This window comes from Myotis brandtii, unplaced genomic scaffold (genome assembly GCF_000412655.1).
Source record: "Myotis brandtii unplaced genomic scaffold, ASM41265v1 scaffold205, whole genome shotgun sequence".
In the NCBI taxonomy this organism is placed as follows: domain Eukaryota; kingdom Metazoa; phylum Chordata; class Mammalia; order Chiroptera; family Vespertilionidae; genus Myotis; species Myotis brandtii.
The window spans coordinates 330,508-348,542 of record NW_005357638.1 but is presented as its reverse complement, the minus strand read 5'-3'; the positions used below and the strand labels follow the sequence as shown (position 1 = coordinate 348,542).

The 18,035-nt window shown below is 42.5% G+C and overlaps 1 protein-coding gene across 3 annotated transcripts in view; it reads left to right on the top strand.

The window, feature by feature from the left end:
- Positions 1-10,640, top strand: part of PEAK1 (pseudopodium-enriched atypical kinase 1) — a 183,370-nt gene extending 172,730 nt beyond the window's left edge. For 2 of the 3 annotated variants that reach the window (XM_005865315.2, XM_005865314.2), the window contains exon 5: positions 1,091-3,656. In XM_005865315.2, coding sequence (XP_005865377.1) covers positions 1,091-2,254 — 1,164 coding nt within the window. In that variant the 3' untranslated portion in view covers positions 2,255-3,656. Of the gene's footprint in view, positions 1-1,090; positions 3,657-10,343 lie in introns of those variants that run through there. The other variant, XR_001361966.1, reaches the window with a different exon arrangement.
- Positions 10,641-18,035: the final 7,395 nt, after the last annotated feature.

The following is an 18,035-nucleotide window of genomic DNA, read 5'->3' as shown; positions in this document are numbered from 1 at the left end:
TTTGCTTTTGGCCTTTTTAAAAAATATGTGTTTGAATAGAAATCAGAGTATGCTCCTTCTCAGAACTGGGGACCCTCCTAAGAATATGTACATTTTTCTTTTTAAATAAAAATGACTAGAAAATCTTTATTTTTAATTTTGCTTTTTTTTCTGAAGTAGTACAATAAACAGTCAGTGTAAACACTGCAAAGTGCCTATTGTTGGGGACTTTGATATCTGTGAAATATGGCAGTGCTCCTCTTGAGGAGAAAGAGCAGAAAATGTGTTCCTCAGTTAACAGGTTGCAAAGGAGCTGTCCTGACCAGGTTGCAGTAATCTATGAACCTAGTGTTGCAGACTGAGTTTTCCATTGTCAGCTTCTCCACCCCATATCATGAGGATAATCAATTTAGGGGGGGGGGTGTATTTTTTGCTTTCTTAACCCTTTAAGACTAGACATGCAATAGTTGATTTAGTATGTAGGACTTTAGGCTAATGTTTTTGAACAAAAACTCTTCCTTAATTCATAACCACTTAATAAAATTCCTTTTGAAAGGACTTATTGCCTGAATATTATGCCTTAAATAAGGTATGTTAAGAGAAAACATGAAACTCAAAATCCTGCCATTGAAATGTTGGTTTTGTTCTGACTAGGTCAGGCCATTGATTCTCTCAAATCTTTATTTCTAACTTGCCAGTGATCGTGAGTTCCTGAGTGGTAACCATCACATGACACTCCCCTGACTAATGGTAAATGAAAATGGGAGTCTAAGAAGTTACCTTCATACTTGGTAGAGAAAATACTGGCTAAGGGAAGAAGGTGCAAACTGATAGCACTGAGCTGCCCTTGCACTTTTTTTTTTTTAAATTCTTAGATACTCAGCCTACTTTGAAGGGTTAGTGTGAGGACTATAGATAATACACATAAAGTGCTAAGCATGTAGACAGTAGTTATTACTGTTATTCAGCACAGGACTACCCTTTCTGAAGACTTCACTGTAACACTTTATTCCTAACCAGTCACCTTCCCATTAATCCTCCTTTACACATCAAAAGCCTGGTTATGAAAGTGTGTGTATTTTAAATTGTATTATTTGCTTTCTTCTTTCAGATCTGTAAGAGCAAAGCTAAAGAATCTCAGCAGTATTATCACAGCTTGGCTGTTCGGCAGAGTCTGGCTGTCCATTTTAACATCCAGCAGGACTGTGGTCATTTCCTTGCTGAAGTCCCTAAGCGTCTGCTTCCCTGGGAAGATCCTGATGCCCCTGAAGAGGAAGAGAATGAAATACAAGAGAATGAAGAAGATATGAAAGGAGAAATTGATGGGAAAAGCCCAGAGTCGTGCTTTGAAACAGAGTCATCCCAGAAAGAAAGCCAGGGAGTCATTAGCAAAAAGCAGAGAAGTCACGTTGTAGTCATCACCAGAGAGGTTCCCTATCTCACCGTGGCTGATTTTGTGCAGGACTCTCTAATCCACCATGGGAAAAGCCCTGATTTGTATGAGAGGCAAGTGTGTCTGCTGCTCTTACAGCTGTGCTCCGGCCTTGAACACCTCAAACCCTACCACGTCACTCATTGCGATCTACGTCTGGAGAACCTGCTGCTTGTCCACTACCAGCTCGGGGGAACCACCCAAGGCCTTGGGCCTAAAGAACTCAATCCCACCTCATCTTGTCTCACGAGGCTTATAGTAAGCAACTTCTCTCAGGCCAAGCAGAAGAGCCACCTGGTGGATCCTGAGATCCTCAGAGACCAGTCTCGCCTTGCCCCAGAGATCATAACAGCCACCCAGTACAAAAAGTGTGATGAGTTCCAGACAGGGATCCTCATCTATGAGATGCTACACCTGCCCAACCCCTTTGATGAGAACCCAGAACTGAAGGAGAAGGAGTACACTCGAGCAGACCTGCCTCAAATCCCACTCCGCTCCCCTTATTCATGGGGCCTTCAGCAGCTGGCCAGCTGCCTCCTGAACCCCAACCCTTCTGAGCGTATCCTCATTTCAGATGCCAAAGGTGTCCTCCAATGTCTGCTCTGGGGCCCCAGGGAAGATCTCTTCCAGACTTTCTCCACTGCCTCCAGCCCAGTGCAGAGGAAAGCCCTGCTCCAAAACTGGCTGGACATCAAGCGAACATTGCTGATGATCAAGTTTGCTGAAAAGTCCCTGGATAGGGTGGGTGGGATCAGCCTTGAGGACTGGTTATGTGCTCAATATTTGGCTTTTGCTACTCCTGACTCCCTCAGTTGTATTGTGAAAATCCTGCAACACCGTTAATGTATCCTGGTTGTTGCTTTTACTTTATCTTCTCCTTCTTCAAGTCACCCACACACTTGCACATCCTAGTACTCACACGGAATTCAAGGAAAGAAGAGAGACAAACTGTTCATTCCTGTTCACAAACAAATGCATTTACTCAGAAGGTTATCACAGCTTCAAATCAAGTGATAAGCTGAGTCTGTCTTAACTTCACAGAAATTCAACTGCACATTCAGTTTACTTTCCTTTAGAACACTTTTCACTCTATTGTCCCACAAATACAGGTAAAAAATGAAAATGAACATTTTTAAGGGATAGCTCCTTTGGTATGAACTCAGTGAGTTATGTCCATTTGCTCCATAATTCTGAATTTTACCTGTCTTTTTAACATCAAGTATTTATTCTCTCTAGTAGTCAATAGATTTGACCAATTCTTACCATCATCCACTAAGCTCTCACAGCAGACTTTTTTCCTCTGTTACCAGGCAGAACTACCATGCTTAGTGTCCACCCAATTTTGGCTCCTGGGACTATATTCTTCGTTCCAGTGGATAGTAGAAGGACAAGGAGAGAATCCATCCCTTGGATCATGGACCAATTTTCATTTCTATTATCAATAAGAAGGTGTACTGCATGAAGGATGGCCCTAACAATTTCCCCTCTGCTGCTACTGCCTGATTCTCCTTCACCTCTACTCTGTCCCCATTTGCCAATGAAGTTTGGGTTTATTGGCCACCTGTGGCTTGTTACAGAGCTGACCCACAGTGGTGTCACCCATTCCTCATCAGAGTGGAGTGCAGTTTATATCTTATAAAGAGCTGGCAATACAGAAGGAGATGATTTTTCTGCATGTGCAGTTCTCTAGGGACCGTTGGGGAACAGAGTTTAAAGTACTGTTCTTTGATTACTGTCAAAGTTGGCAGCCAGGGCTAGTGGTGCCCAGATTATAGCTTTTTCTGTCAAGCATTAATTGGCCAGCTTCCTACTATCAGTAGCCAGTATTAACTAGTCTACCAAATGCTATAGACAACTGCCCTGAATAAAACAGCTGTTAGTCCACCTACAAGATTTCCTTAAAGGGCATGGCACAGATGGCTATTATAATTGCCAGAGGCAGGAGAAGGGAAGAAGGCCATGGACAAGATTGCTGCTGACCACCTCCTCAGGATACAGACCTTTTCTGGAGAGACTGCCTCCCAGTTGCCCTGGCACATTGCTCCTTATGATTCTGAAATGGCTCTGGAGCACAGATGACAGGGAATTTTGATTGCTGAGGTGGGTGGCTGAAAGCTGTTTACCGTATGTGAGGTCTGTGCTCCTTTCCTATGGATAAATGTGCAATTTTTCTATGTATTTTTTTAGCTGTGTATTACAGTGTTTATGTTGCAACTTTACGTGAAGCAAAATCTATAGAAATCTTTCCCTTCTTCCCTTGACACATATTTGCGCTAAGAGACACCTTCCATGGGAGGGTGTGAGTGTGTTTATGCTTGTTTTATTCAAAACTATAAGTATCTGTTTATTTCAGTCTTGCAATCCCAGAAGTCACTCGGACAATGTGAGTGTCCATATACATGTGTGCCTATGTGTGTGCACATGCATGATAGAAGTAGAGAGGGGCCAGGCTTCTGGGAGAACAACCTGTGGCAGACTTGATAGACACGTTCTCTGCACCTAGTCAGTGAGGGAGCTTTTGGGACCCTCAGCTACTAGTGTAGGGTTTCTTAAAGTCAGGACTGGCTGTGCAGTATTACTTAGATAGCACATTAGTGGCCTTTTGAAATTTCTGTTTTTAACATTTTTAGCAGCCTTTCATGTGATTCACCTATATCAAAGAGTATCAAGAACAGAAAAGATTGTATTTTCTTCTTCCTCTTCTTCTTCTTCTCCTTCTTCTCCTCCTTCTTCTTCTTCTTCTTCTTCTTCTTCTTCTTCTTCTTCTTCTTCTTCTTCTTCTTCTTCTTCTTCTTCTTCTTCTTCTTCTTCTTCTTCTTCTTCTTCTTCTTCTTCTTCTTCTTCTTCTTCTTCTTCTTTCTTCTTCTTTCTTCTTCTTTCTTCTTCTTTCTTCTTTCTTCTTCTTTCTTCTTTCTTCTTCTTTCTTCTTTCTTCTTCTTTCTTCTTTCTTCTTCTTTCTTCTTTCTTCTTCTTTCTTCTTTCTTCTTCTTTCTTCTTTCTTCTTCTTTCTTCTTTCTTCTTCTTTCTTCTTTCTTCTTCTTTCTTCTTTCTTCTTCTTTCTTCTTTCTTCTTCTTTCTTCTTTCTTCTTCTTTCTTCTTTCTTCTAAGAGAATGGGACATGAGGCTCTATTTAGCGGTTGTCCCTGTCCTCCTGCCAGCAGTACAGGACTCCCAAAGGAGAGAGCTGGGTGGCCCACAATGAGTATTGCCTCCTCTAGTCAGAGTGCAGAGCTCTGCCCCTAAAAGTGGCCACAGAGTGGGCATGCCACTGCAGGCCAGCAGTCCACTCTCTCTCAGTGTCCTGTGGCATGGCTGTGCTTTGCTTAACAGACTGGGGTTTGGTTCACTTTAGCATAGCCCATGTGCACATAACTCCTTGCCTAATTATACACTGAAGGAGCAGCATGCTGACCACTGACCATGTCAACCAGCACATTCCCTTCCCAGCCTCCCTCCCCGCAACCCCATTCCCTGATGATTTGCATATTGAGACACTTTCTCAGTGTCACTGTTGTGCCTTGCCCATGTAAATTTGAATGTTGACTATTTAATGAGGTTTCATATTTAATGATGAAAGGCTCCTAATCCCTCTATTTGTTCTCTCTTTCTTTTCTTTTCTTTTTCTTTCTGTTTTGACTTGGATCCAGTCTTCCTCATTTTAACTCTATAGTACAATAAGCATGGACACCCTCTACCATTATAATATAACACTGGTAAACCAAGCACCCCTTTATATCAGATATTTAGTACTGTTTTTATATTCAAATTTGTTAAGTATAAAAGATAAATGCCAACTACCATAGAAGGGCCTCAGGCTTCTCAGAGACAAGGGGCTACATTAATTTTTCTCTGAGTGATGGCAGAAGAATGTGAGGGAGAAAAGGAAAGGTGGTGTTACAGGTTAGAGCCAAATAGACTAAGTAACTTATGTCTGGGCAAGAAGTACTCAACATTGATCCCCAGAATATTTTTCCAAAATAATGTAATTCAGTTAATCTAATATCTCAAATATATGTTGTTTTTGCATTTCTATTTTAATTGTAATAGGAACTTTGAATTCATGAACCCAAAAGAAACCCTATCCTCAGATACAGACAGACAGCATGTATACACACACGCACACACACACACACACTAGTATGAGTTTTGGACTGTAACTAGTATAGCACTTTAAGTTTTTTCAAGTACTTCAAGTCTTTAATAGTGATTGGAAATTTTCTTTCTTTTCTATTGAAGTCTGTACTATAGTTTCTTCCATTTATTTTGAGAGTTTAAACAATTAAGCTGCTATTGAAACTTTTCCTTAAGCCACATGAGCAAGAACAATCTCTCTGACACATTTGGGTGCTAGAGAAACAGGACAATGGCTGGAGTAGCCAAGACCAAAACTGAATGTATAACAGAGTGCCTCAGCCAAGTGATAACCTAGTCTAGGAAGGAAGAGAATCAGATGTTCCACAAAGAGGACTAGGACTACGAGTGATCTCCCATGCTAGTATTGAGAAGAGCCCCTTTGGTATATGCACAGTAATGCAATGCCCAGGCACGAGTTCATGAAGAGTAACAGCAGGATGGAAAAAGAGCAATTGTAATCTGTGGAATTGACAATAAAAGAATCATGAGCCCTGGCTGTTTTGTTCAGTGGTTACAACATCAGCCAAAGGGTCACGGGTTCGATTCCCGGTCAAGGACATGTACCCAGCCCCAGTAGGGGTGTGTGCAGGAGGCAGCCAGTCGATGTCTCTCTCTCCCCCTCCTTCCCTTCCACTCTCTCTAGAAATCAATGGAAAAAAATATCCTTGGGTGAGAATTTTAAAAAAAAAGAAAAGCATCATGAATAGGTCCACCAACCCCTAGCTAAGTTAGAATTGGAAAACAGGTGCATGGCCTTGGGTTTCAAGTTTTGCCCTCTGAAGATGAACTGAGTGAGGTATAGAGGGGGGCACAAACTCCCACACTACTGATGTTAGGGATCTAAAAGTAAAATAGATTTGTTAGGATTTTAAGAGTCTGAGTAGCTTTTCATTGTCAGATTTAAGTGGAGATCAGTTTTGTTTCCAAACTCAGAATAAGTTTGAGATTTAAACCTCTAGAAATATTCATGAAATATCTGGGAGTAAAGCTACCTAAAATTGTATTTCAAAGTTTTTAGTGTTATAGGATTCCCATCAAAGATCTTTGAGGCCTACTAAGTAGTAGGGTATAGAAGGGTTGCACTCATCTTCCCAAATTGGTATTAAGAATACTTTGGTGCTGGGAAGTAACCTGCAACTAGGATTTCCCCCTAGATTTTACCAGCAATGATCTGAAAAAAAAAAATACAGGTTAGTCCTAGAAATGGGGATGGACTTATGATACTATACTACATTCCAAGTGATTCTAGATGTATAAATAAAGTATGAATATACTTGGAGAGGGAAGAGAGGAACTTGACTCCCTAGGCCAAGTCTGACATGTTTATATTCCCCTCACTAGTTGATAAGGATTGAAAATTCTGGTCCAGCCTAATGAGTGAACAGGATGGCTTCCTACAAAACTGGGTTATTAGATTTACCTCCTTGAAGCTCATATTCTCAAAGGCCAATAGTGCTGTTCCAAGACAAATTCAAGTGCTGCTCCTCCTGAAGTCTGCACAGAAGTTCAGCTGTCCATGTTTATGGCAGCGCCAAAAATGGGGATTCCATAAATGTGCCATACAAGAAACAGAAGAGCTGCAGTGCAAGAGCCTAGATAGAAATTGTACCAAAGAAAATAGGCCTTTTTGTCCTGATGCTTCTAAAGTGATGAGGTTGAGTTACGACATGCCATGGAAGAATTCACATACATTCAAGGTATTTGGCTAGTAAAGCAATCCATCCTCAAAAAAGAATCTTTGTTTTTTACAAATCCATTTTGTGTATTAGGGGGCAAAAAGAGGGAGGATATGATGAGGAGGAAAGCCTTGGGCAGACTATGAAGTTCCTTAGTATTTAAGGAGAAACTATTCCCTCTCCCCTTGTCATGACTGTGTTTGTTGCATGAACTTCAGCCTGGAAACATCATATCCATGTGATACTGAGCTGAGGATTTTTAAAAAGAGATATGGTAGTTTCAACAGGTTGGTTTAAAAAACACTTGAGAAATTTCTTAACATATAGTAGTTTTATAAACCTTCCTACAGAGGTGATTACCACTCATCATCACTGTCATTTAGTATTTTAAGTGCCCAGAATGTACAAGGTGCTATACAGCTGCTAAACACATCCTCTCTGCCGCTGTTTGAGATTAGAGTATGTTTTTGCATCAACCACTGCCAGAAGCTTTCCCCACCTAGGTGGACTGCAGGGGCCTGCATTTCGACATCCATGTTTTCTTTAAGAAACTTTCAGGGAATCAAAAAAGATTGGAAATGTTTTAATCTAGCAGAAGTATAGAGTCATATATTTTGTTATGAATATTATTGTATTATGAACAAGTCACTTTGCCCTTATAGTGTGTGGAAAGTGTGTGTGTCTGTACCCATGATAACTTGAATGCTGAACGAGCCCTAGGCATTAGGTTAGCATTTTTAAAAGATATACCACACTGCTTCAGAAAACTTACTCCAGATACTACTCATTTATCCCTTCCCTTACCAAGTTTAAAGAGTGTTGTGTGTGGACACACTGGTTTGGGATTTTCTGTTGATATGCATGGCATTTGTGTGCTAAATCAGGGCAGAAGCAAGATGTCATCTTTCACAGTGATTTGAATCATGACAGTCTGCATTCCAATCTTTTTCATTCCCCATTGCTCTGCCCACACTTTATATTTGAAAATGTTGTTTCTATTGCTCTTTCCTGAAGCCTCACCTTTCTACTTAGAGTTGTATAAATCTACCAATGAAAGCTCCCCTCTGTGACCAGGTGGTGCTGCCCTTTGGTTTGCTGTGGTACTTGGCTGTGTTCTCTGTGACATCATTGTTACTCTGTAAATAAATTCGTTTTAAAATATGCTAAAAACCAGAGTAGCACATCCTTTCAGTGCTTCTCCCATTCTGACATGTTGGGAAGGATTTGGTTGTGGACATGGTTATGTCTTAACCCCTAGGATGCATGCCCGCTTGTATTATATAATCGATGCTAATCTGGACCATATTTTTTGTTCATTTCCTCCCTAATCTGAGAAAACTAGTCCTGGAAGAAAAAGTGAAAGCCTTTTACTTTCCCTAGAGCTCAGAAGGCTGCAGCTTTGCTACGTGAGATTGCTCCCTGGTGGCCAGTCACAGTACAGCCTTCCTAGGTTTGTACTATGTGTTTCGAGGCTTGGTTAGCTAGCTCTGAATGACCCAGTAGAAATCTCCAAGCTGGACAAACAGTATGAGCATGGTCAGGGCTTTGTAGAGTATCATCATCTGCTACAGAATTCACATGCCTCTGCCTGTTCCTTAAGGTGTATGGTCTCACACAGAGTCGATATACAAAGGCAGACTAGCTAATTTTTTTAAGTCATTTTAAAAAGTGTTTTTGTTGATTTTTTTTTAGAGAGAAAGGAAGGAGAGAAAGAGAAACATCAGTTGGTTACCTCCTGCACACACCTCGACTGGGGACCTAACCAGCAACTTGGCATGTGCCCTGACCGGGAATCAGAACAGCGACCTTTTGGTGCTCAGGACAAAGCTCAACCAATGGAACCACATTGGCCAACAAGCTAATTAATGTGGACACTTCAATAGCAGAGAGGCGACCACCTGGCTTAGGCAAGAAGAGTCAGCAGTTGGCAGTGGTAGCAATAGTTGCCACGTTATTAAGAGGAGCATGGATGAAAGTGCAAACATGCAAACTAAATTTAGACCAGATTTTAGAGCTCTAAGACCCTTAACACTGGACACTGTGTCCAGGCAGCATTTCTGATCTTCTCCACAAGCAAGCACTCTGGACTTTGCAGACATGCTATTTAAGGCATATTCCAGAAAAGTGATTGCTAGACTTGAGTTCTGTGTTACTAAGTAAGCAAATCCCATTTCAGTGTAGGCCTCAAAGCTTTCTCTATTGCCTGGGCCTGGGAGGAAGGGATAGCAACAGAACCAGAGAGTCAGCTCCCAGGGACACAGGCTCTGCCTGCTGAGGTTCTCGGCCTGCTCTCTGGAGAGGAGCCTAGGGACCTGCCCTTCCTAGTTGTGAACATAGCACACTGGCTTCTGGGGAAAGGAACCAAAGAGAAGCAGGCAGTTGTGTCTGAGAGGTCGCAGAGATGGAGTCCACTATGCATGGGTTGCTGTCTAATGCTCTGCTGGCATGGATGGCCAACCTGGGGCCCTGAAAGGACATGGGCCTGCACAATTGGATCTGTTCAGATTTGCCCTAGTCAGACTCCAGAGAAATACAGTTTGTGTTCTTCCAATGGGTCATTTTGTTCTTTGATATAACTAGAAAGCCTGGAGAGAAATTACCCTGTTTCCCATCCATCACTTCACCCAGCATGGGATCTATTTCTGGGAATTCCATCAGTGGGTTCTCAACAAGACCGCCCTTCTCTTTAATTCTGGATTGTCCAGAGGTGATGGATCACTGACATTTGGATAAGGTTTTTGGCTTCCATGTGCCTAGAGACTGGCTTCTTTCAACCCAGGCCACGGAGAATGTAGATCTTTCCTACCTGGAATGAACTGGTAAGAGGAGTCCTCTGCAAGCCTGGGGTTATGAGTGTGGACCATCTACTCCAGGAGCTCTTTGCCTGCCCTACAAAGACCAGAAAATTCTGCTTTTTAAGTGAGCCTGTGTTCTGTGAGGGAAGGAATTTCATTAGTACCTTAGGAGCCAAGAACTGCATTTGGCAGGTCACAAGTTGTTGTTAAGAAGGGCTCAAGGCAATTACAGCTGAAACTTAAAAATTGAATTTTACACTGGGTGGGGGGCAGGAGAGTCAGTTGCCAACATCCAGTTCTCTCAAAGTTATAAACTTCTTGAAACAGGATGCCTGAACACTGGAGACCTCAGATAACTCACCACATGCCATGGAAGGTGCATGGAAACAACCAGAAGATAGAGCAGTGTTGATCACCAGTCTCGTCTCGGCTTAAGAATCAGAGTGGTCCTGGAAGAGGTGCTGGACTCCTGAGAAACCTATAAGGGGTTAGGAGGCTACCAGGGGCCCCAGGAGTAAGAGGACTCTGGATCTCTATTGAAGGGACAGAGCTCTAAACTCTGTGGGTCTACCTATCACTCACCAGCCCACACTTGAGCTGAAGTCCTGGAACTCAGAGACAGAGTTAAAACTGCAAAGCCCATGCTGTTCCATCTTCCACTCCCTCTCACCCCAGATGCCTTTTCTCCTTGCACCACACTCTACCAGAGACCCAGGGGCATGTCTAAAACCACTCCAATCCTGCTGCCATAGCCCTTCTAGTCCCATGCTGTCTGGCCCACTAATGCTACCTAATGCTGGGAACAGAACTCAACCCTGAAGCATCATGCTCTGCAGGCCTCCCTCCCTCAACGCCTGGGACTTGGAGTTGCTCAGCTTCTTCCTCAGACTCCTTCTCCTCAACCTCCCTGCACCTGGGCCTGCTCCAGAAGGTCAGGGCAGCTTTCCCAAGCACCTGTGTGTGAATGACCTGGCCACTGCACCAGGGAGCCCCCAGGATACAGCTGAGTGAGTGCTAACATAACAATGGTTAGTGCTCATTTCCCCCCCCAGTCTCACTTCATCCTCACTACCAACCTACAAGATGGCTCCATTCTGCCATTTTTTACTGAAATAATCAGAGCCAGAGTTTGAACCCTATATGACTTCTCGTCCATTACTCTTCACTCCATTCTGCCACCTATGTGTGGCCAGGACACTGGGAGTACTATAGGAACTCAGGGGAGAGCAGAGAAGAGCTTCTTCCTAAGATAGTTGTAGAGCATTGAAGGAGAGGAAGCCTTTCCTGCAGTGTGCTGTCATTCTTAACTACCAATTACTTGGAACCCAGTGGTGAGCAAAGCCAGCAGGAGCCCAGCCCCAACTCCAGAGGGTGCCAGCTAGAAGGGGAGCAAGGGCCAAAGGCTCCTGCCTGCTGCTATGTGCCTGGGGAATGGTTTAAAGAAATGAGGCCAGAGTCTGGAATAAATTTTCTTCCCATTGGCTGGGACAAATATTTACCCTGCAGGCAAAGGCCTTTGAAACCCACTCTGGGCCCAAGGATGCTCTATAGCCCTACAGATGCTGAAGCCTTGACAGGTTAGACAGGGTCAGACAGGCCACCAGTGTGGACTAGCCATATCCACTCCTTGCCTCCAGGAAGCCAGAAACCAGATTTGAAGGGATTTTGAACAGATTTCTCAACTTCTGTGAACACTACTCATCTATAGAATGGGGTCTTGTCTGCCATCTCCTCAACAGGTAGCTAGGAGGATGAATCAGTGAGGTAACATTTGTGCAAATTTTTAGATTGCGTTGTTAAAAAGCAGAACACACCCGAGGCATTCAGAAAAAAGTTGGGGGAAGAAGAAAAGCATTAGAGGGTTCAGATAAAACGGAAGTTTTATCTAGCCCGAGAAGAGTGGCCTCTGAAGGAAACATTTTGAAGGGATGATGTTTGAAGGGCAAGACCCTGCTGGCTCCACCTCCAGCATTTCACCCATGATTTTGTCCACTCTGGAGATCTCCAACCAACTTCAGGCCAATTCTTTCTGCCTTGCAGAGTGGACAAGAGTTCCAGCCTGAGCTCCTAGATGAGGGTCCCCTCTGAGTACTTGTGTCCCAGTAGCTCATCAGGGTCTGTCTGAATGAGACATCAAGGGACACACTGGAGGTCAAAGTCACCAGGCCCCAGAGAAGGGACGATATTGAATGCATTGGATTTCTGAGGGTGAAGGATTCTGTCTTCTCTAGAAAGCCAGCCGCGGGGAGCTTCTCATGAATTAGCTGAATTTTATCTTCCCAACAATTCCGTGAGCTGGGTTCTAGAATTATCTCCATTTTATTGATGGGAAAACAAGCAAGACAGATCTTGTCTGCCCCAAATTCCTAGTGAAGGAACTAGGATTTGTTCTCAGGCAATCTGGCTCCTCTTCCTAGCTTCTGAGAATCATGGCCTTCCTTCCTCACCCTCCTGCTGCTGCCCCAATACCATAAGTAGCTTCTTCTTGACCAAAGAACAATTACAGATCCCAAGTCCCACCACCTGCTCATTTCATGTTGACCAGACCTCCATGCCAGCCTCTACCCACCAGGCTGGCCTCCTTGCTATTCCCTCAAACATGCTTCAAGATTTCCCATTCCCACATTGTTTCTGTCTTTTATCTCCCTGTTCTTCAGGTCCCCATTCAGCAAAGAAATTTTGGAGGTGACTGACTGTAAATGTTCCCTCAGCATCTTAAATCACTATTGCTTCTCAGATTCAGTTCTTGACCTGGTGTGCATGTGTGCCTTATCTCCTCCCCTCCTGTAAGCATGTAGGGGAGGCCTGGCTTCAGCTGCTCCACCTACTGTCCTCTTCTGTCTCCTAGGAATCTGACTCAGGTTAGCAGGAGGGGAGAAGGCCCAAAATGCTCCTGGCTGCTCCTGCACCCAGGCCCTGGGTAGGCTTCCCCACATTTAATACTCACTATCGTCCTATGACCTCCATTCTACAGATGAGGAAATGAAAACTGAGAATAGGTAAGGAACTTGGCCAAGGCTGCACAGCTAGTAAGTGGTAGGGCTGAGATTCAAACCTAGCTTGGCTGACTCTTGCCCATCACTTCACAAGACTTTGTCTATTGCCTGTTTTTTTGTGCCAATAAATAGGTCTGGGTCCTATGGGCAATCCCTCCAACCTGGCAGATGAGGGCAGCCAAGAAAGGCTTCCTGATGCAGGCAAAGTGGGGAGGGGGAAGGGTCTGCAAGGCTGAGCAGTCTGATCCCTGGCTCCCTGGAGGATAACTGACCAGGAGCAGGGCATCAGCTGAGGAAAGGGAGGCACTAGCTGCCTTCAGAAGCTTCCCCTCAAGAGGCCCTAGAGCAGATTTCCCTCCCCGCACCCCACTTCTTCAGGTAAGGAACACTAAATTTATCAAATTAGAAAACCCCAGCTTCACCCACCCAGCAGGACCCTACTGGGGTCGTCCCTCAGGACTGCTTCTGGAGCTAAAGAGGCAACTGAGAGACCACCAGATACCACAGAAGTAACTGGCAACTTTCTTTTCCTTCCTTTCGTGTGTGTGTGTGTGTGTGTGTGTGTGTGTGTGTGTGGTTTTTGTTAATAATCTGCTTTCCAACCCTTCCATTCCCACCCTGTCATAATAATCAAGATTGTAAAACACTCAACCCATGCTTCATGCTTGTGCAAATATACACAAAACTTATACATACAACTGTAAATACTATGTAAACTGTTTCTCTCATTTAATTCATTTAAAAGCTGACCCCGATAGACACCATGGCCATAGCACTTCTTAAAGAGCAGCTTCTTTCACTAAAAATGATAGTATTATATAACGTACATATATGTACCTTTATTCTTATTATTTCTACTTCTCTGGGCACCAGTCGCATACTTGTAGGGGTGGCTAAACAATTAAATATGAGAAACTATAAAATTCTCCCAAAAGCGATAAAAGAGAGATGAGCTCTCAGGCTATGTAGAAAGACCATGTTGTTTTCTCAAATATTTTAATGAAATTTGAATTAACAATCTCAATGGGTGGTTTTTTTTTTTCACTTTCACAAAATGGTTCTCAGAGTCATGAAGAATGAATAGGGGAAAGAAACCCAGAAATTGTTGAAATTGAGAAGCTATTTAAACATACGAGATACAGGTATGAGGGGGAGAAATGTCAATGTAACAGAATATGTAACTGTCAGCAAAAGTTTCCTTCTCCCAATCCAATGCCAACAGCAGTTCCCAATTTGGGGAGCAGTAAAGGGAGAAACTTTACTCAAGAGAACAGTTTGCAACCTGGGGTAAGGGCAGCCTCCAGGGAAAACTGAAAGTGTGCTTTTATAGAGAAAATTCCCACCCGAGTTCCTGATTGGTCAATTTCTATGCAAATGAGGAATGCAAATATCATTGTCCTGATTGATAAAAATTACACATTTTGGTTAGTTGTTATGGAACTGCTCTGATTGGTCAGTAAAGATGCAAATGAACACATAGCTCTGTATTTCTATTGGACAGGGCAGGTCTCAGCCCATTGGTCAAAATACGCTACTAGGAACTCCGTAATAAAGGTGGGCTCAGCTGGAGCATAATGCAGCAAGTGGCAGCTCAGTGTGTGGCTTTTCTTAGAAATGCAGTACCTGAGCAAGGGCTAAGAGACTCTGATTATGATTTTGGACCCAGTTAACCTCAAGGAGTCCTTTTGGGCAGGAATATTCCTTCTTGGGGTAAACATAACCTAAAAAAAAATCTATAAAATGACTATAAAAATATAGAATAAGACATCACTATATAGAAAGGAAAGTCTTATCCAATAAAATGTGCTGGTACAATGGTTAGCTATTTGGAAAGTAATCACACTGTAAAACAAATCCAAATAAGATCAAAGAGCTACATGCCACAAAGGAAAGAAAAAAAAATGTGGATGATAAGGGCCAAATATTAAACCTGACAAGTTCAGGGGAGGCCTGCATGGCAGCCTTACAAACTCAGAGACAGAAAGTAACCACATAGGATGGTCTGAAATTAAAACTTACTAACTGAAAGCAGTTCATGGCAGGTATTCATGTCCTAGGGTAGTACTTTGCCCTAACAAAGGTCAATCTTTAACTGAGCCTATCTGTCTTTTTGCATCTAGGATGACATACTTGATAAAATGCCTTTGGAATAACAAAGTAATTTTCTTTTTTCTGGACCCCTCAGGACCATTCAAAATACAACCACACACCAGAGCAAAGACCACAAATCCCTCTCATTGTTACTGTGTTAATTGTTGACTGTGAACTATCCTATACCCACCTATGTAAAAGAAGTGTGTGTGTCATAAAAATATCGATTTAAATAAATTTTTATTGATTTCAGAGAAGGAGATATAATAACATCAATGAGAGAGAATCATTGATTGGCTGCCTCCTGCATACCCCCAACAGGGATCAAGCCCACAATCCCGGCATGTGCTCCAACCAGGAATCAAACCATGACCTCCTGGTTTACAGGTCGACGCTCAATCACTGAGCCATGCTGGCTAGGCTTACACCTCCTCTTTTGATTGTAATGTATAAAATAAGGGGCAAAACTGTCTTTTTGCAGAGCATTTTCTCAATCCCTTGAAGTTTTGCTCCCCGGCAATTGAAATCACTCTGGCTCAAATAAACTAATAAAAATTCTTACAGGTTTTGACCATTTCTTACACTGACAAAAAGAAACCCTAAGAATTAAGAAGAATGATAAGTCAGTATCTGTTTTACCTCTTGTTGATAAAGGACTTTTTAAGTTAAAAAGTAATGGAGAACTCGAAAGAAGGCTGCCGACAGGAAGGCGGACTGCAAGACAGTGTGAGAGGGAGAGAATGAAAGGAGAGTATGTGGACATATGGGGAGTGTATATTTGTGGGTGACAGCTATACTCCAAGGGACTGTTGGGGACTGCCGGACCAGGTTCCCTTGACCAGGCAGCCTCCACTGCTGCTGAAATCTCTCGGAGCAACCAGCACTGCAGTGGAGACCGCGCCATTTTGAAGGGGAGAGTGGCTGTTATCGGAAACCTATACATCCTGGGAATCTACAACAACACCCAGGGAACAGCTATGAACCCAGAGACACCGGATCTCTAGCAGTGTGAATATGCGGGCTTGGAGGAGCTCTCCACCTTCTCAAGGAAAGGTCAGATTTCGCCTAGGAAAAGGAGAGAGAGATTACAAAACCAGACACCTGGAGAAGAGACATCATGGGGAGTCAAACAGCCAGCAAATGAAAGAAAATGAGGCATCACCAGCAAAGGAAGTAAACAAAATGGAGGCAAGCAATATGTCAGAGAAAGAATTCCAAGAAATGGTCATAAGGTCGCTGAAAAGAATGGAAGAAAAATTCAACAATATGTGTAAAAACCAAGAGGAAATGAGGAAGAACCAAGAAGAAATGAAAAATGACATTGCTGCTATAAGGAACTCAATAGAAAGCCTCAACAGTAGACTTGAAGAAGCAGAGGACCACATCAGTGAGCTAGAAGACAAGGTAGGAAAAAATACCCAAGCAGAGCAGCATCTAGAAAAAAAAAACTTAAAAAACAGGAGGAGAGCCTAAGGGAACTTTGGGACAACACAAAATGAAACAACATCTGCATAATAGGGGTGCCAAAAGGAGAGGAAACTGAGCAAGGAATAGAAAACCTGTTTGAAGAAATAATCATAGAAAACTTCCCTGATATAGTGAAGAAAAAATGTACACAAATCCAAGAAGCTCACAGAGTTCCCAAAAAAAATGAACCCCAAAAGACCAATGCCAAGGCACACTATAATTAAATTGGCAAACACCAACGACAGAGTAAGAATCTTAAAAGCGGCCCGAGACAGAAAGTTACCTACAAAGGATCCCCCATTAGACTGGCGACTGATTTCTCAACAGAAACACATCAGGCCAGAAGGGAAATAAATGAAATATACAAAGTCATGCAAAGGAAGGGTCTGAATCCAAGAATACTGTACCCAGCAAGGCTATCAATCAAAATTGAGGGTGAAACCAGGAGCTTCACAGACAAAAAAAAGGACTAAGGGAGTCTACTACCACCAAACCAGAAATGCAAGAAATGTTAAAAGGTCTGCTATACAAAGAAGAAATAGGAAGCAAAGAAGGAACACAAGTGTAAAGAATAAAAATGGCAACAAATAAGTACCTATCAATAATAACTTTAAATGTAAATGGATTAAATGCCCCAATCAAAAGACATAGGGGAGTTGAGTGGATAAGAAAACATGACCCACATAACTGCTGTCTACAGGAAACCCACCGCAGAAAAAAAGACTCACACAGACTGATATAAAGGGATGGAAAAAATTTTCAGGCGAATGGAAATGAAAAAAAAAAGCTGGCATAGCAATACTTATATCTGACATATTAGATCTCAAAGTGAAGGACATAACAAGAGATAAGGAAGGCCACTTCATAATAATAAATGGAGCAATCCAATGAAGAAATGACTCTGGTAAACATATATGCACCCAATACAGGAGCACCCAAATACATAAAAAAAACTTCTGGAGGATATCAAGGGAGAGATTGACAGCAATACAATCATTAGGGGACTTTAATACCCCACTATCACCGTTGGACAAATCCTCTAAACAAAAACTCAGCAAAAAAAAAAAAAAAAACATCAATCCTAAATGACTCACTAGATCAGATGGAACTAATTGACATCTTCAGAACATTTCAATCCAAAGCCACAGAATATACATTCTTCTCAAGTGCACATGGGTATTTTCTAACATAGACAATATATTGGGTCAAAGGCAAAGTCTCTTCAAATTCAAGAAGATAGAAATCATATCAAGCATCTTCTCCGGTCCCAATGGCATAAAACTAGAAATCAACTACAATAAAAACAATAAAAAAAAATCAAACACCTGGAGGCTAAATAGCATGCTTTTAAACAATGACTGGGTTACCAGAGAGATCAAAGAAGAAATAAAAAGCATCATGGCAACAAACGACAATGAAAACACAACAATCCAAAATCTATGGGACACAGTGAAAGCAGTCTTGA